This window comes from Bos grunniens, chromosome 9 (assembly GCF_055505025.1).
Source record: "Bos grunniens cultivar Pamir isolate PY7600 chromosome 9, Bosgru_T2T1.0, whole genome shotgun sequence".
Classification (NCBI taxonomy): Eukaryota; Metazoa; Chordata; class Mammalia; order Artiodactyla; family Bovidae; genus Bos; species Bos grunniens.
In genome coordinates, this window is record NC_141173.1 from 44,633,206 (window position 1) to 44,660,526 (window position 27,321).

The 27,321-nt window shown below is 36.4% G+C and overlaps 1 protein-coding gene across 9 annotated transcripts in view; it reads left to right on the forward strand.

The window, feature by feature from the left end:
• The window catches only part of ATG5 (autophagy related 5), a 146,057-nt gene that overhangs the window by 61,440 nt on the left and 57,296 nt on the right, over positions 1–27,321 (forward strand). For all 9 annotated transcript variants that reach the window (XM_086317523.1, XM_086317527.1, XM_086317521.1 and 6 more), the window contains one exon: positions 7,411–7,505. In XM_086317523.1, the coding sequence (XP_086173649.1) occupies positions 7,411–7,505 (95 nt within the window). The remainder of the gene's footprint in view (positions 1–7,410; positions 7,506–27,321) is intronic.

Genomic DNA, 27,321 nt, shown 5'->3' on the forward strand with positions numbered 1-27,321 from the left:
ACTGCATCTGAGCACCATTGGACGTGCTGCGGTGTATAGATGCTCCCTCCCTGGGTCAGCCTGTTAGCTCAGTTCAGTCGCTCAGTCTTGTCTGAGTCTTTGCAACCCTGTGGTCTGCAGCACCCCAAGCTTCCCTGTCCATCACCAACTCCCAGAGCTTGCTCAGACTCGGTGTCCATCGAGTCAGTGATGCCATCAGTTGGTCAGCCTGACTGTCCTGTGACTCAGGACAAATGAGTTTGAGGATACAGGTCACTCATTTAACACAAATGGGTTTTTTGCCCTCTGATTTTTTTTCACAAAGATGTTTACTATATTACAATGTGAAGAAACTGGGCTTCCCTGGTGGCTCAGACGGTAAAGAATCCACCTGGCAATGCAGGAGACCTGGGTTTGATCCCTGGGTCAGGCAAGTCCCCTGGAGAATGGAATGGGCAATATTCTTGCCTGTAAAATCCCCGTGGACAGAGAAGCCTGGTGGGCTATAGTCCATGGGGGTCACAAAGAGTCAGATACAACTGAGCAACTAACACACACACACACACACACACACACACACACACACACACACGTGAAGAAATTAATTCAAATAGATCTATACTTGGATATGCTTTCTGTTGCAAAGCTTGAAAGCCTCTGGTCAAAACACTGCATCTATCATATGGCCGCTTGTAGTATTGATTTGAATAATACTATTGATAAATCCATAATTTTCTGAGGAATAGGTTCCTTTAAGCAGTAATTTTCAACCGTTTGCTTTTCTCTTCCAAGAAAAGCTCAAAGCCTGTGTTTTATGAGCCGTCAAGATCTGACACTTATTTAGGGTGCTGTAAATCTGTTCATTTTGACATCACAGACTTGAAGAGCAGGAAGTGGAATGGTATGCATGTGGGGGCCATTTCAGCCTTCCCTATGGTTCTGTCCCAGCGAGCAATACCGCAGTGCTGAACTGAGGCTGGGGTGCCGTCCTTCAGAGGACCTCCATATCTCCCATGGGATATTGTAAATAAACAGGTTATTCGTGGCATTTGAATATTAAAATATTATTTGCCTTGAGTTCTTAATAAAGCTTGAAAAACAGATACGTCCTTTAAAATTGCCACTTTTTTCTGCAGCTTTTTGCTTGTGAGGAATGAAGAACACAAATTAATCAATTTATTTCTGTGCTTCTTAGGAAGATCTTGGTTTAAAAATTTTTTTCTGGATTTTTAAAAATTTCCAAGACCAAAATAAAAGCTTAATTCATCAGCGAGTGAAAAAAAAAAATTGGTTGCCACGAGGGTTCTGAGAAATTCTGTTTTTAATATCTTTAAAAAATTATATTGACATTCTATAGCACAGGCCTTCAATTTTGTGATTTTTGATTGGGTAGCCATCATAAAAGATTGTTAAACTTAAAATACAGAAACCAACTTAGCAGTCATATTCATAATAACTGTGGCGAGAAGTGTGTAAGTTACCTTCTTTTCTCTTTTTCTTTGGATAAGCTAAGTGACTGCTAGTTTTAATTTTCTTCTGTCAATACTTAATTGTTTGTTTTGTTTTAGAATTAGGACTAGTTTGAAAACTGTTGAAATAGATGTACATTTACCTAAATTTACAGTTTAAAAAATGAGTAGCTAAAGACCACTGAGCTTCTTTTACTTGTAGGTTCTGTTTTCACGGCCAGTAATAACTCAGTTCCAGTATTCAGACTACTGCTTGGTAACAAATTAATATGTACTTGATTCATTAACATGTAGGAAATTAACACTACATCCTTACTCCAATTTTATTTAATTATTGGCTAGGGGTTAGAAGAGATCCTACTATTACAAAACCCAGTGTGAAAGACATTTGGTTATATACTTAAACTCAGCACTGATTTTCTTTTAATTTCTTCTATTTGTATCTTTCCTGTTAATAACTTTGACTTAGAAAAGTTAGATTATTTTTGGTTAGAATGTTTTTGATGTTATTGAGGAAATGCTAATCTTATTTAAGAACATATTATTTTTATAAGACAATTAAGCTAATATAAATTAATACAGATCCTTTATTTATTTATCTTTATTCCTTTTAAACATAGTTGTATCAGACTAGGTTCAGTCAGGAGATAGAAACCACACAAAGGGTTGAATAGATTGTTTTATATACAGAATTGTTAAACCCTGATAAAAGAGTAACTAGATATATAAGAAAATCAGACCTGTACCCTAGGGCTAGAGGAAGGTCACACTTACCAGGAGCCCCTTCCTAGGGCTGGGTTTCAAAATCATTGGAGAAGGTATATTCCAGCACATTGGATTAGTAGAGAAAGTCTCTGTTTTGCCAGGCTGGAGCAGGTCTGCAGTTGCTGGGAAATCAGGAAAACCTGGAGTGTGGGCCACCTGCAGCCAGTGGCACGGGCAAGCAGAGGGAGTGGCGGCTCTGGGAAACTGTAGATCAGCCACACACATAGGCCTGCAGAGGAAAGCAGGGCAGTGATACAGGGTCGGGGACTGCAGAGTGCAGATGCAAGAAGGAGCCCCTTTTTCCTGCAGTGTCCTTCCAATACTCTACTGAGAAAGCTTAATGTGATTGTCACGGTAGTGTGGGTGTTGGTCACTTGGTCATGTCTGACTCTTTGCGACCCCATGGACTGTAGCCCACCAGGCTTCTCTGTTCATGGAATTCTCCAGGTAAGAATACTGGAGTGGGTTGCCATGCCCTTCTCCAGGGGATCTTCCTGACCCATGGTTCGAACCTAGAGATGCTTAGAGAAATTGTGTCCATTATGCCAGTGTATATATTGAAAGCCAGATTTGGAGCTGAGAGTCAGTAAATTGATAATGTGTGTAGTAATGTTTCTTTTTCCAGTTTACTTTTTTGCGATATAGGTATGTGAAAGCTTTTTACTATTTTTCTGTACTTCTTATTTGTGTTTGCTTTCCTTTCTTTAGCCCTATTGACATTTTGAGTCAGATAATTCTTGGTTGTGGAAGCTGTCCTATGCATTATAGTATGTTTAGCAATACCCACTAGATGTTAGTAACACGCACATATATTGGTGACATCCAAAAATATCCCCAAACCCAAGGGGAGCAAAACCTTCCCTGCTTAAGGACCACTCCTTTAGCTCATTTCCCCCTCTCTATTAGAAACAGTATATATCTTTCATTAATAAAGATTTGCCTGTGGTTCTTAAATATTTTATTTTAATAAGGAGGTTGTCTTAAATAATTACAAAATTTTATTTTTAGAAAAGTTATTAGAACTATTTAGTCTGACTCTCTTTATTTCATCTGTTAGTGAATTAGGGCAGAGTTTTCAGTTGATATATTTCTAGTCACCTAGCTAGAAAGGTCAGTTTTCATCCCAATCCCAAAGAAAGGCAATGCCAAACAATGCTCAAACTACCGCACAATTGCACTCATCTCACACGCTAGTAAAGTAGTACTCAGAATTCTCCAAGCCAGGCTTCAACGGTACATGAACCATGGACTCCAGATGTTCAAGCTGGATTTAGAAAAGGCAGAGGAACCAGAGATCAAATTGCCAACATCCATTGGATCATTGAAAAAGCAAGAGAGTTCCAGAAAAACATCTATTTCTGCTTTATTGACTATGCCAAAGCCTTTGACTGTGTGGATCACAACAAACTGTGGAAAATTCTGAAAGAGATGGGAATACCAGACCACCTGACCTGCCTCCTGAGAAATCTGTATGTAGGTCGGGAAGCAACAGTTAGAACTGGACAAAGAACAATAGACTAGTTCCAAATAGGAAAAGGAGTACATTAAGGCTGTATATTGTCACCCTGCTTATTTAACTTATATGCAGAGTACATCATGGGAAACGCTGGGCTGGAGGAAACACAAGCTGGAATCAAGATTGCTGGGAGAAATAACCTCAGATATGGAGATGACACCACCTGAATGGCAGAAAGCGAAGAACTGAAGAGCCTCTTGATGAAAGTGAAAGAGGAGAGTGAAAAAGTTGGCTTAAAGCTCAACATTCAGAAAACGAAGATCATGGCATCTGGTCCCATCACTTCCTGGGAAATAGATGGGGAAACAGTGGAAACAGTGTCAGACTTTATTTTTTTGGGCTCCCAAATCACTGAAGATGGTGATTGCAGCCAGGAAATTAAAAGATGCTTACTCCTTGGAAGAAAAGTTATGACCAACCTAGTCAGTATATTAAAAAGAAGAGACATTAATTTGCCAACAAAGGTTTGTGTAGTCAAGGCTATGGTTTTTCCAGTAGTCATGTATGGATGTGAGAGTTGGACAATAAAGAAAGCTGAGCACCGAAGAATTGATGCTTTTTAACTGTGGTGTTGGAGAATACTCTTGAGAGTCCCTTGGACTGCAAGGAGATCCAGCCAGTCCATCCTAAAGGAGATCAGTCCTGAATATTCATTGGAAGGACTGATGTTGAAGCTGAAACTCCAATACTTTGGCTACTTAATGCGAAGAATTGACTCATTGGAAAAGACCCTGGTGCTGGGAAAGATTGAAGGCAGGAGGAGAAGGGGACGACAGAGGATGAGATGGATGGCATCACCGACTCAGTGGACATGAGTTTGAGTAAACTCCGGGAGTTGGTAATGGACAGGGAGGCCTGGAGTGTTGCAGTCCATGGGGTTGCAAAGAGTCGGACACAACTGAGTGACTGAACTGAACTGAGTCATCTAGCTATTTCGTTGGAGGTCTAGGATTAGAATCCAAAATTTTTTAATGAATAGTTATGTATTTAGTATTCTGTTATTCATTCAAGAGCATATGTTATGCATGTACTGTAGTAGGTGCTAGAGATTGAATGATGAGGCAGTAGTAAAATTTCAGCAATGCATTAAGAATCACTTTAGTTATCACATTCTTGTTTGATATCTGATGGTAGAAAGATAATTTTTAAAAGATATTGAATGAATGATTGATTCATATATGAAACGACTGTGGTTAAAGGAGCAACTCGTAGCATTAAGATGTAGTTTTGTGGTTCCAACTATTGAAATGGTTGTGGGCTTTGAATCAGAAGACCAAGAGTCTGGTTTTGGTTCTTAACTAAACTCATAACAGGCCGGACCTTAGTTGTCGTCTGTGAAATTGCCCTGGACTGACTGGATTCTAAATTCCCTGTGCTACCAGTTCTATTGTAATATGAGCCTTCCCTCAGATTGGGATTAAAAATGAGAATAGAGAAGGCCTAGAGGTTGTCACAGTCATCTAGGACAGGGCTATAAGAAGAAACAACTAAATTTTGTTTTTTACATATAACTTATGGCTCAAGCAGTATGAATAGATATCCAGTAAATTGGGTTGAGATGAGTCAATTAATAGAGCTTTAATACAGATGAGCTTTAATATAGATGCTTTAATATAGATGAGCTTTAATACAGGCTCATCTGAAATTCTGGAGTATTCATGTACTTTACAGAGACTTAATTCTGAGATGAATTTCTATATATAAAAAATATCTTAATGTAGAATTCTGGGTGAGTTCAAGGTGTTAAAAAAACAACACAGACAATGGGGAAAATAGTTGTATATTATTTATCAGATAAGGGGCTTATATCCAGAATTCATAGAGAACTCACAATATTCTACAACAAAAAGATAACCAATTAAAAAGAGGACGAAGGATTTGATAGATATTTCTCTAAAGACAATATGTAAATGTCTGGTAAACAAATGAAAGTATACTTAGCATAATTAGTCTTTACTGTTGTTTAGTCACCTAGTTGTGTCTGACTTTTTTGTGGGCCCCATGGATTGTAGCCCGCCAGACTCCTGTCCATGGGATTTCCCAGGCAAGAATACTTGAGGGGCTTGCTGTTTCCTTCTCTAGGGGACCTTTCAGGCCCAGGGATCAAACCTGTATCTCCTGCATTGGCAGGTGGATTTTTAACCACTGAGCTACCTGGAAAGCCCATAATTAGGGAAATAGAAATAAAAACCATAAGGGGATACCACTTCACACCCACAGAATGACTGTAATAAAGAAGATGGACAATAACGTGTTGGCAAGTTTGTGGACAAATCAGAACCTTCATACATTGTTGGTAGAAATGCAAAATGGTGTGGCCTCTTTGAAAAACAGTTTGGTAATTCCTCTAAACATAGTTACCATGTGGCACTTAAACAGTTACTATGCTGCTGTTGCGTCATTTCAGTCGTGTCCGACTCTGTGCGACCCTAGAGACGACAGCCCACCAGGCTCCCCCGTCCCTGGGATTCTCCAGGCAAGAACACAGGAGTGGGTTGCCATTTCCTTCTCCAGTGCATGAAAGTGAAAAGTGAAAGTGAAGTTGCTCAGTCGTGTCCCATTCCTAGCGACCCCATGGACTGCAGCCCATCAGGCTCCTCCGTCCATGGGATTTGCCAGGCAACAGTACTGGAGTGGGGTGCCCTTGCCTTCTCCGAACAGTTACTATATAACTCAGCAATTCCATTCTTTGGTGATGTATGCAAGAAAATTAAAAATAATGCATCCACATAAAAACTTTTATGTGAATATTCATGGTAGCATTATCATAATAGCCAGAAAGCGGAAACAACCCAAATGTCCACAAACTGATAATGGGTAAACAAAATGTGGTATCTCCATACAATGAAATATAATTTGGTCATAAAAATGAGTGAAGTTCTGATACATGCTACGACTTGAATAAACCTTGAAAACATAGTAAGAGAAAAAGCAAAAAACAGATGCAAAAGACCACATATGATTCCATTTATATGAAATGTCTGGAGTAGAATAGAGATTAGTGATTTCCAGCAGATGAGGGGAGGGGATAATTATTAATGGATATGGGTTTCTTTTGGGAATGATGAAAATGTTCTGAAATTACATGTTAGCAACTCAGTGTATTAAAAAACACTCAGTTATATATTTCAAAACAGTGAATTTTAGAGTGTATGAATTATATATCAGTAAAGTTTGTTTTTTAAAAATTAAGCCTGACACTTTAAAAAAGGAATTGTTTAATCAGTCTGAGATTAAAAGTTCAACTGACAGTTATTTCTCAATTCTTTTAAAGCCTGTCCTATAATTTTATGGTTTTGCTGTTTAACATGTACAGTGTTTGGTGTTTTTACTTTATTTCCTTAAATAAGTTCTGGTTCAACTTTAGGTCACTGGAAGCTGTGCCTTTATAGACAGTAGGAATAAAATCAAGGGAAGCAAGACATTCATCAATACCAGATGTTTTTTGCCATGATACCCTCAGTAATCATAATCTGTTTAGGGTGTCTCTTAGGAGAAAAAAATGTCTAATGGAAATATCTAGGAAGAAGAAGGAACAATAATGTAGAAAAAATTAATTTTATATCTTGCTTCATGTTTAGTTATGGAAAGGTAAGTTTAAGAAGAAATAATATATAAATAATGCCCTTTCAGAAAATTAAATTATAATATACACCTTTAATAAATAATTTATCGTTACAGACAGATTTGACCAGTTTTGGGCCATCAATCGGAAACTCATGGAATATCCTGCAGAAGAAAATGGATTTCGTTATATCCCTTTTAGAATATACCAGGTAGGAAGTAACATTTTTAACAATACCAACTTATGAAAGCCTTGAACATCTTACTTCTTAAAACACTTTTGTCCAATGTCTTTTAAGTTTACATAGTAGCTGAATAATACTTATTAGGACTTTCCAGATCTCTTTCTTTGGTGGCAGTCAGATCCGAGACTGCACTATGAAGTATGTGACTCATATAGTGGGTCCTCACTCATATAATCAGTCCTCTTTATTTGCAGATTCTGTACTGGCAGATTAGCCTGCTTGCTGATACTTATTTGCAACCTCAGAGTCACCATTCAACAGTACTACCCTAGACATGGGCAGAGTGATGAAAAATTTGATTTGCCCTATATGCACATTTTCAGTGATGCTATGCCTTCTTAAACCATAAAATGTGCTCTCATACCTAGTGCCACATTCTACACATTTTTATGCTTTTTATTGGTAATTTTGATGTTAGAAACGATTCCCAGACATAGTGCTGAAGTGTTGTCTTTATTCAGAAATGTACATAAAACACAATTATGTATTGATGAGTTGAAGAATACATGAGCAGAGACTTGCAGTAACCCTTGTATTCCATTGGTTCAGTGTTTGCTAATTCAGCGTTTGCAGTGACTTTATAGAACATGAGTACTGCAGATGAGAATCGACTGTATTTGTTTTAGATGATGGATCTTCAGTGCTGTACAACAAAATAAATGGTAGCTTCTCACTACCATACCATTTCATGGGGTTAAAAAACTCCATGTTTCTGTAGAGTACTTTAAAACTACCATATGTTTCCTATATAGCAATACTGAGTGAATTTTTATGGATGGTATCCAGAAAGCAAGTTGCCTACTATCATGGAAAAAGCAGTTAAGAATAGAAACTATTAATAGATATAGTATCATAGACGTAGACCCTCATCTAGCAGGACCTCCATTCAAATTAAAGAGATTGTATCATAACTTCCCTTTGTAGACATTTTTACTATATCATAGTCTTTACTTACAGTTACTTCTATGGTTATCTTTTAATCTTTTATAGAGCCATCATATAAATGTGTGTTCAAAAAGGAAAGTAAACCATCCAACTGAAAACAAGTAAAAACCAAAAATCCCAATATACTTTATGAAACGTTTTTATGACTTTAATAAGGTTGCTTCTCAATTATTAATAAAGATAATGGCAAATAGACTGTTTAGATCATAGATTAATAATACATACAACATAAATAAAATGAGAAAAATGACTGATGGAATGAAATCAGATAATCTAATTAGCCACCTTCTTCTGCTTCCTTTTTTCAGAAAAATTAAATTTTTATTTTTTTTAATTTTATTTTATTTTTAAACTTTACAATATTGTATTGGTTCTGCCAAATATCGAAATGAATCCACCACAGGTATACATGTGTTCCCTATCCTGAACCCTCCTCCCTCCTCCCTCCCCATACCATCCCTCTGGGTTGTCCCAGTGCACCAGCCCCAAGCATCCAGTATCGTGCATCGAACCTGGACTGGCGACTCGTTCCATATATGATATTATATGTATTTCAATGCCATTCTCCCAAATCATCCCACCCTCTCCCTCTCCCACAGAGTCCAAAAGACTGTTCTATACATCAGTGTCTCTTTTGCTGTCTCGTATACAGGGTTATTGTTACCATCTTTCTAAATTCCATATATATGCGTTAGTATACTGTATTGGTGTTTTTCTTTCTGGCTTACTTCACTCTGTATAATAGGCTCCAGTTTCATCCACCTCATTAGAACTGATTCAAATGTATTCTTTTTAATGGCTGAGTAATACTCCATTGTGTATATGTACCACAGCTTTCTTATCCATTCATCTGCTGATGGACATCTAGGTTGCTTCCATGTCCTGGCTATTATAAACAGTGCTGCAATGAACATTGGGGTACACGTGTCTCTTTTAATTCTGGTTTCCTCAGTGTGTATGCCCAGCAGTGGGATTGCTGGATTATAATTGCTGATTCCTTTTTTCAGAAAAATAAAATTTTAATTCCATAAGTCTTTGTTAAGCACAGGTATTACATAGTGGATTTGGAAATGCCATACCTTATTTATTTATACTGTATCTTATATCATGAAGAATCTGAGGCAATTTACAGGAATATATTTTGTACAGAAGCAAAATAGAAAAAAATTTAAAATCAGAGCCACTGAAGATATAAAATGGAAGCTCAGCATGAAATTACCTATACTATGAATAAGTGAGATCTTCAAATTTATTAAAATTTTTAAATTTAGTGAAATTGACTTTAAATTTGACTCAAAGCTTCTTTGCAGCCAGAGCAAGGGAGAAAGAAATGTGATGAGATATAATTTTTTTTCATTTTATATATGATGAAAATTTACTAGGGTATCAGAGAAGCTAACTTTTCTTGGGTACCGCATAGGAAAGAAATTTCTCACGTGACCACATTTAGAGGGAATGGGGCAATATCCTTTATATCTCACCTATAGTTAGAAGCACAATAATAGTTTCAATAAAACTGCTTCCTAATGTGTCACTTAGTGAAAACTAAAGACAGTGTATCATAAGCCATGGATCATCCACAGTGCAATAATGAACTGGGGAAGTAATTGGAAGGCAAAGACAAAAGAAAATTTTAGGTTATTTTATGGAAGAATGCTATTTATCAAATAAGAAGGAAAGTTACTGATGGAGCAAGGCAATTGAGGGTTGGGATAAATCCGTAAAGGTTAATCCAACAGAGGAAGAGGTTTTCAGAGACCTGTTAAGGAAAAGGACAGGAAGCAGTGTTGCCACTGGCATGGGAGAATCTCAGTGTCCTCTGTATGGCGCAGGAGAGGCAGAACAGTTTTGCACGTGTTACGTTCAACAGTGGGCAAACAGGACAGTTCCTGTGTTTGTGTAAAATAACGTGGGAAAAGGCGGCAGGAAGTCTGCGTGTTTGTATTAAGAGAAAACTGTCTCTTACTACACGATTGCTTAGACATTCCATAAGAGAAACTTCCAGAGTGGTTTTATAGAACGAGAATCAGTAATGATATGCTTTGGTTATCCCACAGAGAAAAGCCAGAATTGAGTAAGATATTATGGACTAAGTATATGTGGGAGACCTGGGTTCCATCCCTGGGTTGGGAATATACCCTGGAGGAGGGCATGGCAACCCACTCCAGTATTCTTGCCTGGAGACTCCCCATGGACAGAGGAGCCTAGTGGGCTACAGTTCATGGAGTCGCAAAGAGTTGGACACAGCTGAGCAACTAAGCACAACACAGCAACAGTAGTACTTCAAGTGGGTGGGATGTTTTATGTGGTCTATAAATCTCATAGGAAAAGGCTACGTCTTCACCATCACAGACATAGATATTGGTGATAAAAATGCAGATTAAAAGCAGTAACGGGCTATTACAGAATTTTAAGAGTGGTCCTTATGTTTTCTGAATGGATTTCTTCTTTTTTTTTTTTTAAATGCAGGAACCTACTTTGGGGTTGAACTTGGATGGTGTGGATGGGGACAAGTGAGATTGACTCAGGGGGCTTGACCCTGTCTTCCTAGGGTCAGTAGTTGTAGTGTCACATATTTAGGGGAATTCTAAAGCACAATTTGAAGAACTACTCTTTATCTAGGCCAAGACAGGTTCAGTGATTTGCCCAGGTTAGGAAGTTCTTGATCTAGCTAGCACTCTGGATACACTAATACCTTCAACATGCTAGTGGTATCTTTGAAGGCAAGGTTAAGGTTTCTTTTTTCCTTTTTGATTCTGTGTAGTAGGATTAGTACAGTGTTATTATGTACACTGTAAGTGCTTCACAGGTACTTAATTGAATCTTAGAGTATTAAAGCGCCAAAGATTTCATAATTCTAAAGCTGAAAAAAAATTTATAGTTCAAATAATCCAAAACTGAAAAAGCTAGCTGCCTTTAATAAGGATAGTGCTGTTGTAATAGCAGAAGAAAAAAAAAAAAAAAACACTTTTAGAATTAATTAAAATGGTTGGAGACTAGTAGGAGCAAGTGGAAAAGAGCTGTTGGAAGGGTTGCATGGCAAAAACAGTGCATTGTATGCACCCCTGAATTCCAGCACTGAACTGGAAGGGAGGCCCCTAAGGCTCTGTGGGAGATGTGACACTGACTAGCTGTGTGTCCACAGGTGCTTACTCAGTCTTGCTGGGCCTTCGTTTCCTCATCAATAAAATGAAAAGGGCATAACTGAGTGAACTTATACATCTGTTTGGAATTGTTCTTTAAAGAAGCCATATTACAGGTTTATCTAATTGTATCAGTGATGTTCTTTTTAAAATGTTTTATACTCCTGGTTTCAGAGCAAATTTATCAGTTTTATAGTAAACATAGTTCTTTCCTTTATGTCACTGTTTGTATGACTTTAAAATAATTTCTGAAATGATTCATCTTGAAAATTCATTAAATCATTCAGCAGTCATTAATAGTTGTTTGGGACTATTATACCGTGAGCTCTATAGGCATACCTAAAGCCTAGCAAAGTACCTTATTTGTGGAATTTAGTTGAATAAAATAGAGATTCTAAAGACATTTCCAAAAAACAGAAGCTCCAAAACTAATTTGAGATATATACCTCCCAACACTTACTGGGTGGTTCAGTTCCAGCATGTGTATTTAACTATAGATTGCAAATGCTTGAAGCTCCTTAAGGGAAAGTGGGTATTACTATTACTAACGTAGGAATTGTAGGGTTACTGTTGCTAGAATAATAGTGCAGATGTACAGAATGTAGATCTTCTCTTTCACATTTACCATTCTTTTCTGGGGAAAATTACCAGATGTGTCCTTACCTCTTACCGCTGTATCATAAATGCAGTGATACTTAGAATGTATGTGAGAGAGAGGGAAAGAGAAAGAGAATGTGTACATGTGAGAGAGAATGGTTTTCATAAACTTCTATAATTAGATAGAAAGTGGGAAGCTAGAGAATTCTCAAAATTTGATTGCCAAAACCTGGTTGCCAGGTGGGGACTCCGTTAGGGCAGAGCTTGCTGCCTGTTCTTTACTTAGTCAAGGCAGTGGCGCTGTTTCTTCAAGCAGGTGGAGACAGAGCCTCAGGGTTTTATCGGAACTCTTTATTGACCTACGTAACTTTGCTTTTGGCTTTACCCCTAGCTGGTTTGGTTTTGAACTTGATTAAAACTTTAGACATGAGATGCATAAGTGAATATAAAAAATTAGGAGTCTCCGTTTTTGCCCACTGTCTGTTGGCTGGCTCTTTCCATTTCCCTGTTTTGTATTTTTGAGTCTTCATAAACGCTTTGACCAAAGGAAGATGGCATCTGCTGTTTTCCTAGATTATATGATCTAAAGATAATACCAGATTTCTGCTACTGACTCCCTTATACATAGCTCTTTAATTTGTATTGTTGGGATAGTCCATTGATTAAGTGTAGCTTTTACTTATGTGGCATTTTGATTAATGTGCACCTTTCATTTGTTTAATATATTAATAGATCTCTGTACTATTTGAGACCTTAAATTAGTAAATTTAAATAAAACCTCGAAATCCAGGTTTATTAATAAGACAAATGAAGGACATAATTTCGCTAAACTTTTTTTCTTTGTAGAATTCTAACAGAATTCCTGTATAGCAGGGGATAAAAAGGGAAGGACAGTGAGTATAGTATGCTTGAGTGAGGTTCATGTCATCTTTGGAGGCCTCACAACTGTCTTAGGAGGTAGGGATCTTTATCTCATTTCCCACATGAGGAAGCTGAAGCTGAGGAATTCTAAATGACTTGCCGAGGGGCACACATACAAAAAGTGTGAAGACTAGAATTCAGACCTAAGTGAGACTTACAAACAAAATATTATTTTCTTCCTAAAAATTAAGTTTACAGAATTTTCAAGACATAATTATCACATAAAGTGAAGTCCATGAAGTCCACTTTGACCAAACCTAGAAAATCCCTAACTATCAATATTCTTTAAAGGTTGACTTTTGTGCAGATTGTTGGAAAACTTTAGTTTTTTTCATCTGTAATTTGATTATCAGTGGGCTCAGAATGACTGTAATCCAATGACAGAATTTTAGTGGTAAAAGTAAAATAGGACCAAAAGTAGTTTGGAGATCCATTATTGACCAGAATGTGTCATTTCTGTCATTTACATAACAGTTTGGTTTGGTGTGTGTATTTCAGGTCTGCGTTCCCGAAATCCAGGTGCTTCATATTAACTAGTATTCTAGAGATGAGGTTAATGGCAGGAAGTGCCTCAGAAATGTAACTAAAATGTTATTTAGCCTACAGATGTCATTAATGAGGGTATCTGTGAAAAAGATTTGTAAACTGACTGTGACATCCTCAGGCATTGATATTTAGGTTATAGTGTGAAAATTAGGCACACAATTTCTGTTTTTCAAGAAGCAGTGGATTTATAAGTGTTATCTGCCAGTATGCTGCATGTAAGAAAAAGTTGTCTCATTCTAATCATTCACCGAGTTCCTTTGTTCACAAATATTTGCATGCTGTGCTTGCACTGTGCACAGGGGATGCAAATGGTGATTAATATGGTACATCACCCTTTAAGAATTTATAATACAATAATAAAAGAAATAAATGTACAATCAAATTTTAAATCACAACTGTGATTGGTGCTGTGAAGTAGAGGTATATAGTGCAATAAAGGCTAGTTCTGCTGAGGGGAATTTGATCTGTTTTAGTAGGGCAGAGAAGACTTCTTTGATGAAATGTCCTGTCTTTTGAGGTCTGACAAACGGATGGAATTAGGTAGGCAAAGAGTAATGAGAGGACTTTTGTCCGCAGAGGGGATGTAAGTATGAGGACAGCCTGTTGCTCTTGAGCACAGAGTTGGGGGCAAAATAAATATGTTGCTTATTTTTCTTTTGGGTTATTTATCTTGTTATTTTACAAAAGATTATTTTTATAGATATTAACCATTTTCTATCAAACACTGTAAAATATAATCACAACTTTAAAATTCATCTTGATTTTTATAGTATCTTTCTATAAAAAATGTTTTTAATGCTTTATATGCCCAATTATTATATATCTTTTTCTTAGTCATATATGGATTTCTTTCTTTGTTAAGAAGGCCCCCCCCCATACACCTGCAGGTTTTACATAGTTTTCTTACCTATCTTTTCTTGTAAGATTGGTTTTTAATATGTAACTCTTTAGCTCATCTGGAACTTATTTTTGTGTGCTGTGTGAGATACAGGCATACAGCTTTATTTTCTTCCAGGCGATAGCTAGCTGTAGTGGGTTTATTTATTATATAAACTAAGGGTGGGCAAACTTTTTTCTTTAGGGAATCAGAAAATAAAGGTTCTCAGCTTTGTAGAGCAAATGGTCTCTGTTGCAATTGTACAGTTCTGTAGCTTGGAAGCAACCATAGACAACTTGCAGTTGATGGGCATGGCTGTGTTCCAGTTAAATCTCTATCTCCAGAATCAGGACAAAGGCACAGTCTGGCTTGCAGGCTGTAGTGTATTGATTCCTGATATAAACTATTCTTTTCCTATTAGATAAAAGTGCCACTTCTGCTTTACATTAAAATAGCTTGACTTAGAGGGATCTGGTTTTGAATTCCTCTTCCATTCCATTGGTTTATTTGTTTATTTTTATGGCAGTATTATTTTTATTTGATTTTAATGTTCTGATATTTGCTGGGGCAATTCACTGCTGACCTTTTTTCCAGTCTTGGTTAGTAAGTGGGAATACATTTCTGTTTTAATTTTAGTAAAATTCACCTTTTTATGTCATTAAATCTTCCCACATAAGAACACAGTACATTTTTCTTATTCAGATTTGGTTTTATGTTTTCCAGTAGGCCCTTTGTCTTTCTTTTAAATTTATTTCTAGGTGTTTCTTAGATTTTGTTTTTCTTTATTTCATTTCCATTTCTAGATATTTATTTATGGCATCAACCAAAAAAAAAAAAAACAAAACAAACCCCTCTTCCCACAATTTTTGTCAGTCGTTTCTTGTTCTTGCTTCATTGCATTGTTAGTATTGTGTCGCCAAGACCATGTTAAATAATAATGTTACTAGCAGTAATCAGCCTTTTCCCCCAGCTTTTCCCTTAGCCTTTGGGATCTGTAAACTCATTGGTCCTTAGGCTCATGTCCACCCAGAGGGGCAATACTGTAGAGGTTTGTAGTTTCCCATGTAGATCTTGCCGCCTTGCTCTCTCCAGTAGTTACTTTAGCTCAGAGAGCCACTTTGTTGGTAGGAGACAGATTTGGGAATCGAAGGAAGAGCGGGAAGCATTAAGCTTCCAGCTCCCAGAATCCTCTCCACATACAATTGTTATTATGCTGTTTTTTCATGTAAAGAATTTATAGCAGTAATTCTCGGGGCAAGGTATAATGCTAAATTCATGCCCTAGCTGTGGTGGTAGCATACTACAATGAAACACCTATGCTTAAAAACAGGATTTGTATTTCACATGTAAAGACACGAAAGTATAGAATGGATGATCAGTTCTCAAAGTAACTTCACTTCTGATCCAAGTGAAGACAACAGTTAAAAAATTATAAATAACTTGCAAGTTGAAGGCATGTCATTCATTTTCACCTTTCTGTAGAGATACAGCTTATGAAGTTAATTTAATTTCTTTACAAAGTATTTTAAACATTTATTAAACAGCTAAAGAGAATTTCTTCTTTAGTAAATGCAAAGAAGCAGCCGAGCCTCTTGTGCTTGTATCTTTGTTCCCCTCACAATGCCGTACACATAATAGGTGCTCACAAAACACACAAACTATATATAACAAGCTAAGGAAGTTCTCATTATCTATGAAGGTGGTGGCCATTCTGGTCTCTCAATAAAATAGACTGTAACATTCATACCATACATTTTACTGTAGAATTCTGGGCTGGATTTTCTGTTGAGTAAACTATCATTGAGCTTCCCATGAGGCACTGGTGTAAAGAACCTGCCTGCCAATGCAGGAGACCTAAGAGACATGGGTGTGGTCCCTGGGTCAGGAAGATTCCCTGGAGAAGGAAATGGCAACCCACTCCAGTATTCTTGCCTGGAGAATCCCATGCACAGAGGAGCCTGACAGGCTGTAGTCTATAGGGTTGCAAGGAGTTGAACATGGCTGAAGTGATATAGCATGCACACAGAGAAACTATCATTCTCTACTGTTGCTCTAAAGTAGAACAGAGCTGTATGAAAATATAGTAATAAATTATTTTTGTGCAGCACTTTATATTTTGTGAAATACTTTGATCTTTACAACACCTTTGTGTGGACAGAGCAAATATTACTGTCTCTTCTAAGCTGGAAGTTAATGACCAGATAAAGGACACAAAACTAGTAAGCAGTTGAGCAAGGACTAGAGTGCAGATCTAGCTCTGTTTGGTATATACATGCACACATATTCTAAAAGAATCTCTTTTTTGCAAGAACATAAATATGTATTGAGACTTTAGCAGTTGAATATGAGATGAATCTTTTGCAGACATAGATTAGTTCAATTAATGAGGAATTGGGGGCGTTGATTTGAGTTTTAAGGGATTAAAAAAATAAAGAGTTCAACAATCTTTCCTTTTGCTGCCTTTGCTTTTGGTGTCAGATCCAAAGAAATTATTTGCATGACCCTGTCGAGCAGCTCACCACTTTTATGGTTTCAGGTCTTAATCCATCCAAGTCTTTAATCTATTTTGAGTAAATTTTGTGAATGGTATAAAATAGTCATCCAGTTTCATTCTTTTGCATGTAACTGTTCAGTTTTCCCAGCACCATTTATTGAAAAGACTGTCCTTTTCCCTATATTCTTTGATCTTTTGTTATAAATTAATTGACCATATACATGTCTGTCGGTTTATTTCTGGGTTCTCTGTTCTGTTCCATTGTTCTGTGTGTCTCTCTTTATGCCAGTACCATACTGTTTTGATTACTGTAGACCTGTAATACAGTTTGAAGTCAGGGAGTGTGATACCTCCAGTTGTGTTCAGCTTAAGATTGCTTTGGCTATTCAGGGTCTTTTGTGGTTCCACACCACAAAATTTTATGATCAAATAGTCTAATGGGTTGTTTTTTTGAGATATAATTCACAGACCATAAGAATTGCCCTTTTAAAGTGACAGTTTTAGCATTTTACAGAGTTGTGCAGTCATCACTGCTGTCTAGTTTCAAAACATTTTCATCACCTCTAAAAGAAACTCCATACCCATTAGCAATCACTTCTCTTTCCTCCTCCCCCGGCCCCTTGCAACCACCAGTTTACTTTCTGTCCCTGTGAATGTGCTATGTGGACATACAAATGAAATCATATTACATGTGTCTTTTTGTGTTTGCCTTCTTTCATGTGGTGTAAGTTTCATCTGTCTTGTAGCATATAGTACCTCATTCCTTTTTATGACCAACGTTCCTTTGTATGGATATACCACATTTTGTTTATCCATTCATTGGTTGATGCATATTTGGCTGGTTTCCACTTTAGGGCTGTTACTTTCTGTGAACATTCATGTACAAATTGTGACAGTGGGCATATGTTTTCAGATTTCCTGAGTGTATACCTAGGAATGGAAATGGTGGATCATCTAACTCCATGCTGAGCCTCTTGGAGAACTGTTGTACTGTTTTCCAAATCAGTTGCACCATTTCATGTTCCTATCAGCAGTGAATGAGAATTTCAGTTCCTCTATGTCCCTGCCAACATTTGTTATTATATACCTTTTTGATTAGTCATCCTGAGTGGATATGAAGGGATATTTCATTATGATTTTGAAACTGCAAGGAGATCCAATCAGTCCATTCTGAAGGAGATCAGCCCTGGGATTTCTTTGGAAGGAATGATGCTAAAGCTGAAACTCCAGTACTTTGGCCACCTTGTGCAAAGAGTTGACTCATTGGAAAAGACTCTGATGCTGGGAGGGATTGGGGCAGGAGGAGAAGGGGACGACAGAGGTTGAGATGGCTGGATGGCATCACTGACTTGATGGACATGAGTCTGAATGAACTCCGGGAGTTGGTGATGGACAGGGAGGCCTGGCGTGCTGTGATTCATGGGGTCACAAAGAGTCGGACACGACTGAGCAACTGAACTGAACTGAATGATACTGAGCTGGAGAAGGAAAAGGCAACCCACTCCAGTATTCTTCCCTGGAGAATTCCATGGACAGAGAAGCCTGGCAGGCTAAGTCTGTGGGGGTCACAAGAATCGGACACAACTTAGTGACTAAACTACTACTGCTTATGATCCTGAGTATCTTTTCATGTACTTACTGACCATTTGTGTATTTCCTTAGGAGAAATATCTTTTCTTTGCTTATTTTTAAATTGGGCTGTCTTTTCACTATTGAGTTGTGAATGTATACACATATATATACTGAGTTGTGAATATATTTTATATATTCTGAATACAAGACCTTCACTAGATATTTGCTTTATAAATAGTTACTCCCATTCTTTGGACTGTCTTTTTACTTTCTTGGCCATGTCCTTTGAACACAGACGTTTTTCATTCTGATGAAGGTCCAGGTCTTTTTGTTGTTGTTGTTGCTTATGCTTTCATATTGTCATATCTAATAAAACTTTGCCTAATACAAAGTACATTTCCTTATAAAGTTTTGTAGTTTTGTTTCTTTCATTTAGGTCTTTGATCTCCAAAACTTGCATGTTTTTAAATTTTTCTTGCTCTGTTCATTCCTCTTAAGAATAGCCTCTACTTCCAAAATGCTTCATGACTCAGCTCAAATGCCATTTCCACCAAGAAGTCTTCCTTGATTTCTCCATATGTGCCCCAATCCTTCATACCATGTATAAATTATTTTCTCTTTCTCTGAATTTTGTTTTAAAGCGTTCCCTTCTACTTTTTATTATGGCAAGTGTGTACATTAGGAAGAAACCTTAAGAATCATCTTGTTTAACCCCCTAATTTTAGAAATACGACAGATAGCTTGCACAGAGCTCTTACCCAAATGTTCGATTGGGTATTTAATGGCAGAGACAGAAGTAGAACTTGAGTCTTGCATTTCCAGCCTAATTATTTTTCTACACACAGAATTTGTAATATAGACCTTTCTTAAGCTCTTTTGCAGTATTTCACCATGGACCTGTTAAAGTCTGTGTACAGTTTCTCTGTAAGATGTAACCTGTGAATTCCTGGAGGTCAAGGAGTTGTTTCATTTCTCTCTGTATCTTTAGAAACATTTCTCAGAGACTTTTTCCTGCTAAAATAAATAAATGAATAATGCTTTGGTTTAGAAAATTAATATTTTTAATATAAGATTACAATGATACCCCCTTAGATACCTTTTGAAAGAAATTGATACGTTGAGGCCTGTAGGGGGCAGCCCAACACAGCAAGTTTTGATTGCCCTTAGTAAGCTACCTACTATTCTCTGAGATCGTTTTCAACTTAAATTGCTTCTTATGTGGGTTTTTGAAAAACGAAAGTAACGATTAATGACAAACTTATTTGATGGGTTTTTTTTTTAATTGTCTTGTATAGGAATGGAAAGTTTTTGATGCAGATGATATGCTGTTTTGTTTTTAAAGCATTTGTGTTTTTGTTTTGTTTAGTCACTGAGTTGTATCCATCTCTTTTGCGACCCCATGGGCTGTCGCCTGCCAGGCTCCTTTGTCCATGGGATTTCTCAGGCAAGAATATTGGAGTGGATTGCCATTTCTTTCTTCAGAGGATCTTCCCGACTGGGTCGAATCCTACATTCCAGGCAGATTCTTTACCATCTGAGCCACCAGGGAAGTCCTTTAATGCCACAATAGCACAGATAATATAATGGCAAATGTTGTCCCTAATTTATTGTTAGAGAAGTTAAAGCATGCAAATTAATAGTATTATTGCAGACTACTAGTTATTATTAAATGAAGTCCGTATTTTCTTATTAATTTGTTACACTTAGCTAGGTCATTGTTTCATTTACTGTTTTCAAGAATAAAAAACATTGCTGGTAATTAAAGTAAGCTATAGACAAATAACAACAATACCTAACATTTATTGAGTATTTGTGTGCAGGTACTATTTGAAATACTATTTTACATGCATTCATTCATTTATTCCTCATTACTGTCCTCTGGGACATATGCTGGTACTGTCCCCGTTGTGTGGATGAAGTAATTGATTAATTATTGAAAACTGCCCAGGATTACTCAGTAAGTGGAAGAGCTGGACTCTGAACTCAGGCAGTCTGGCCTCAGAGCTCTCACCCTTCATCACTGTCCCTTGGATACTTTGTTAAGCTCATTACTTTTATTTTCTTACTCCTTTCTATCACAACTTTCCATTTGAGACTGTTTTCCAGTTTTTACACACATCAGGCTTCTTATTACTCCACGCTTTCTGTTGTTTCCTGCTTTTCTTCGTCTTCTTCTTCTAGTAGAGAAAATGCATAGACAGAAAGTAAAAACATGACATCCTCCCTTTAGTGCGAAGAGATTGAAACAGATAGTTAAAGTTGTGTGGTTTTCTTTCTCTTTTATTTACAGAATGTTCTTTTTCGAATTACCAATTAAGTAGTTTTTAGTGAGCACGTTAAAACATGAATTCTCAAATTTAGGGATGGAATGAACTTTTTTCTTCCTGCTTAAGCATGTAGTACCATGGGATAATTTTAAGAACTGAAATATTAAATATCTTATTTTTAAAAGACAGATTGTGGTAAGATAGGCTTAATTATTTCACTAAAAATGACTTTTTAGATCCCTTTGCAAAAAAATTATTAGTTGTGATAAGATCCTTATATTTTATTATGGTATTCTAATATATGTAAAAATTAACCTTACTTCCAGTTATTGGTGTGTATTTTCTTTCTCATTCTTTCCTTTCCGTAATTTCAAGTTTCCTTAAACACTCTGAGAATGTGAGTAGATATGGTAAAAATAAATTAGACTTCAACTAGTCAATTTGAAAAAAGCTTAGGTTAACTGAGAGGCATAAAAAATGATAATTTGGCTAAAATGAAAATGAAGCTGTTTCATACCTAAGTGTTCAATGGTATTTATATCACAAAATAAGATTTTAGTGTGTAATTTTTTAAAGAAAATATTATCAAATTGTTTACTCCTTGGTTTATTAAGGCACCTCATATTACAGTTAATATTTGAGTTTCTTGCAGGAATTGTCACCCTATTCCATGGTTAAGCTACACCTTAGGATGGTCATCAGCTGCTTTAATGAGTAGATTTATTATAGCCTTCCCATCTTTTTCTAACTGACATGGGTTTTAGTTTCCTGATTTACTTCTGGCCTAGTGAAGTCTTGGTAGGTGCTAAGCTCAATCCCTGTCTAAAGAATGTTTATTTCTTCAGCCTTACTTTTCAAAAAGATTTCCAAGACCCAGATCATCTCTGCGTGTGTCATTATCACAGTTTTCTCTCAGTCTGTTTCCATCTCAGAGAATGCCACCATCCAGAAATGATGCTCTGTAGGGTCATCATTTAATCTGTTGACAATTTCATGGTGTAAGAAAATTTGCTTAATCACTTATCTATTCCAATAGTGAAAACTACCTTCTGATTTTTTTTTTTCTGTTCTTCTCATAAATGATTTTCATGTAACAGACCAGAAGACACACCACCTGTCTGTTAAGAACAGAATTACTAGGCCTTGATTCTTAGTAGTGGTTCCTTCTTTTGGGTAAATATGAGAATTGCTTTTGGTCTAATTACTCATACTTCTAAAATAACTACTTACTAATAATTTCAAATAGGTAATGTATGTGTGATTGTTTAGGAATATTAGAAGGAAAAACCAATTTAAAAACACAAAGGCTAATATTCCTATTATTTGTGGCCTGAGCCTGGAAGTTTTTATTTTGGCATTTTATATCCTGGTGTCTTACTCTTTGGTGAAGTTTGTGTCTTAGTTGTTGGATCATACCCATTTTCTTTTTAATTTTGTTTTTAATTTTCAAGGTTTTGCAGGAGTTTATATATTTGGTTCATGAGTCTTGCAGGTTGTTTTTATAAGACAAGTACTAAGCAGATGATATAAATACAGAGATTTGTATAGATATATTGATGTGTGTACATCAGTTGTATTGATATTACATATAGATGCAGAACTTGATATGTACATATTTGAAATTTCTTGAATCGTTAGCTAAGCAAGTTGCTTTTGCAGAGGATTGTGCTATATTAAAATGTTAATTCTCAGTTAAGAAATGTAGTCTGATATAAACAGTCAATTGCATTGTCTTTTGATGCCTTGGGAGTATTTTACAGAATATATCTTGTCTCAAACAAGGTATATCTCTCAAAGGTCTATTTCCAAAAATATCCTGTAAAGGTAAAGGAATGTCAGTGCTAGTTCAAAGAGTTACTGTTTGAGTGTGTTGCTTGAAGCAGGTAATGGGTAGTGAGAGCTCTCTATCAGTGGAATGACGAGTCTTGATCACAGTTAGGTTCCACAGAATTGGATCTACATTTGGAAACTGTACGAGTAGACAATGTATCTACGTTGGGTGTGATCTTTTCATGAAAGTCACCTGTCTGCTATGTTGTTACACAGTTATGTACATGACATAAATTAATTAAAATATACTAGTTGCGAAATTGTACGAATTAGCAAGGTGAGGATTTCAAATGATTGTTGAATTCACTGAGGAATGATTTGTATATTAGATGTGTGGCTGAGTTCACGTGCACGAAACTCTGAGAAGTCAAACTAATGTTACTTATTATTGAACTTCATTAACCATGTGTTCAGTTCAGTCGCTCAGTTATGTCCGACTCTTTGCGACCCCATGAATCGCAGCACGCCAGGCCTCCCTGTCCATCACCAACTCCCGGAGTTCACTCAGACTCACATCCATCGTCAGTGATGCCATCCAGCCATCTCATCCTCTGTCGTCCCCTTCTCCTCCGGCCCCCAATCCCTCCCAGCATCAGAGTCTTTTCCAATGAGTCAACTATTTGCATGAGGTGGCCAGAGTACTGGAGTTTCAGCCTTAGCATCATTCCTTCCAAAGAAATCCCAGGGCTGATCTCCTTCAGAATGGACTGGTTGGATCTCCTTGTGTTACACCATATTAAATCTGTCTTCAAACATTGTAAATGATTATTACATTTGAAATGTAGAAAATTAACATACTAAGAAATAACATGTCTTTAGAACTAAAGACTCAGAAATCCAATGTAGTATTCTTAACATTTTGTCTAGATTTTTCAAAATGTGGATAAGAGAGACATTTCACATGGATGAGAAGAGTTTGTCCTGCTTATTTAAAATTTGAAAGAAATAATGTATTTCAGTAGGCACTTCTGTCCTTTTAGTCTTTCCTTCCTTTGTTTTCTTTTCCTCCTCTATTTTTCTTTTTCTTCATCTTTCTGTCCCACCTTATTCTTATACAGAGCCCTCCCTTTTCTCTACCTCTATAATCTGAAAAGTTTTTACTATGTAATAAGGCATTTCCTATTTCAATTAAAGTTTTGAAGTTTACTTTTAAAAGCAGAGCTTTACTAAAGGAAAAATACCTCTATTAGCTTACATTTAAAATCCTTTTCATCATGATGAGGGTAATTATCTGTTACTTCTAAGAAGTAAGCCATAGCTAATTTCTGACTCTGCATCCACGTTTAAAGTGACTTAGAATCAGCTGGGGACAGTTCTGACGTCTGCTTATGTAACGCAGCATTCATGCTCTTCACTAGGTGTTCATTTTAGCTACAGATGCTTCATATAAAACAGGGTAGAGTAGCTTTCAAAAGGATCTACACATCAAAGTGTAACTTGAACTCTGGTTTTTACGTTGCTTAAGGAATCCTTAATGGAGTAGAACTAACAAATTTGTTCTTCCCACTGACACATTATCGTTTTAAAGCTTTAAAACCTTTTTTCTTCTATGTCCTCTGAAGCCATAGCACATACAATTGGATAGTTTTATTATTTCGGAATGTTTTAACAATATCCACATTAAATGTCATTCTATTTCATGCTTGGTGCAAAGAAGGTTTCCTTTAATTGTAATTAATCCTGGAGAATAATGATCTGCTTTTGGAATGATAGATAAAATTCCTTACATAAAAGAGCTGTATTTTAAGTTGAAATACACTCATGCTATAGTTTGGCTGATAACTGTTCATAAGTGTAGTGACGATATCTTTTAGCTACAGTGTATCTTCTTTTGCCTCATCACAGTCTTCCATTTCTCAGATGGATAAGCTGTCACTAAGTTACCCAAGAATTAATCTTCACTGTCTGTGGCCCTCTTAGAACCTTACTTTAAAAATCACCGCTTTACTGTACTACTAAATAAGAAAATGTTTATGTGATTTTAAAACCTCCATAGTGGAAAGAAACCTGTAATTTTTACTTGCTATATTGGTGGTATTGAAAAATTATCTTAAACTAAAATTCTGTTGGAATATATTAGCCTGTTTTGGATTTCTATAGACAGTACTCTCTTCACATATTGTGTTCTAAAAATTTGAATTTGTAAAGGCGATAGGCCTTGTTATTATAAGTAAAAAAAAAAAAAATTTAGGATAGGCCATGTAATTAGTAATGAAATTGAACTATGATGTTGATACTATAAACCCTGACCTGCATTTTAGAAAGCATTCCTTATCATTCTAATAAAGTCTTAAGTCAAGAAACTATGAGAGGAAGAGTCCCTCTTCTCTGTTCAGGTCATGGTAATGTGGGTTGGAATCAGACGTTCCTCTCCGAGGAAGGAGAGGCTGTTTCTCTGCTGCCCTGACTGGTGGGGAGGGTTCTGGGAAAGCTCAGAACCCTCCATTGGTACATATACACAATGGAGTATTACTCAGCCATTAAAAAGAATACATTTGAATCAGTTCTAATGAGGTGGATGAAACTGGAGACTATTATACAGAGTGAAGTAAGCCAGAAGGAAAAACATAAATACAGTATACTAACGCATGTATATGGAATTTAGAAAGATGGTAACGATAACCCTGTGTACGAGACAGCAAAAGAGACACTGATGTATAGAACAGTCTTATGGACTCTGTGGGAGAGGGTGGGAAGATTTGGGAGAATGTCATTGAAACATGTGAAATGTCATGTATGAAACGAGATGCAAAAAAAAAAAAAAGCTCAGAAATAGTAGACATAAAGAGTCTACAAGCTGGGCAGTTGTCCTTGATCAATAAGGACATTTTTTTTATAATCCAGACACTGTATGTGGTATGATACATTAGTTCTATTTTATATAACACCTTATTGTTAAATTCTGAATCCACTTTAGGTTTTATAATTTCAAAACTTGAAACTTCATTTTAAGTATCAGAACATGAGTTTTAAATGAGTTAAACAAATTAAGGGAAACTTACTTAAATTCCCACAAACAGCTTTCAGATTGCCATAATGCTATATAACTTTTAAAGAAAAATCTATAATTTTTGTAAATTGATGAGGGCAGGGATATTTCTCTAACATTATTTGGAGGCTCTTGACCTCATTTGGAAATTTTAAATTGGTGGAATATAATTATTGTTTCTTAAGAACTCATGAAATAAACATAGAATGATGAATAGTTATAAATCAGACTGTGATGAATCTGAGTTGTCACTCTAGAAGGCCTCTTCTACTTCCACCCATTTGAGGACTTTGTACTAACAGCTTCATTGAAGTATATAACTTTGATATCAGAATTCATCCTTTTGTCTTTTTGGTTCTGCTGCAAGGCAAGCGGGATGTTAGTTCCCCAACCAGGGATTGAACCCATGCTCCTTGTGGTGGAAGTACAGAGTTTTAACCACTGGACCATCATGGAAGTCCTAAAGTTCACCCTTTTAGGTGTACTATTGATTTTTTAGAATATTCACAGAGTTGGTGGAACCATCACTATTATGTAATTTCAGAACATTTTTATCACCCCAAAAAGACCCCATCCCTAATTAGCAGTCACACCTCATTCTTCCTTCCTTCCAGCCCATGACAAATTCCCCCTCCCCTCCAGTTCATGGCTACTACTGGTCTTCCCCTGCCTCCCCAACCCCCCAGATTGGTATATTCTGAACGTTTTGTGCAAATGGAATTTTAAAGTTTATGGCCTTTTGTGTCTGGCTTCTTTCACTTGGATTATATTTCCATGGTTCATCAATGTTATGGCACGTTTCTGTTCCTTTCCTGTTTATGGCCAAGTAATACTCCACTGCTTGGAAATACAACATTTTGTTTATCTATTCACTGATTGGTGGTGGTTTGGATTGTTTCTACCTTTTGCCTATTACGAATAAATGCTGCTATGAGCATTAATGTACAAGGTTTTGATGGACATATGCTTTCAGTTCTCTTGGGTAGATATTTAGGAATGGAATTGCTGGGTTATGTGGTAATTCTATGTTTAATCTTTTGAGGAACTGCCAGATTATTTTCCAAAGTATGTATACCATTTTACATTTCACTCACCAAGTATAAGGGTTCCAATTTGTCCACATCCTTGCCAACATTTGTTATTTTCTATCATTTTAATTATAGCCATCTTAGGAGGTGTAAAGGGGTATATTACAAATTACTAATGATGTTAAACATTTTTTCATATGTTTAATGACCATTTGGATATCATCTTAGGCAGGATATCTTCAAATCCTTTGCTCTTTTTAAACTGGGTTTTCTTTTTATTATTGAGTTGTAAGAGCCCTGTATATCTTCTGGTCACTAATTCTTTATTGGATACATAATCTGCATTTATTTTCTCCTATATTTGGTTTTATTTTCATTTTCATAGTGCCCTTTGAAATACAAAGATTTTTTTTTTATTTTATTTTTAAACTTTACATAATTGTATTAGTTTTTCCAAATATCAAAATGAATCCACCACAGGTATACATGTGTTCCCATTTTAGTTAAGTTCAGCTTATTTTCTCTTTGGTTGCTTGTGTTTTCAGGTTGTCTCACCAAATCCAAGGCCGTAAAG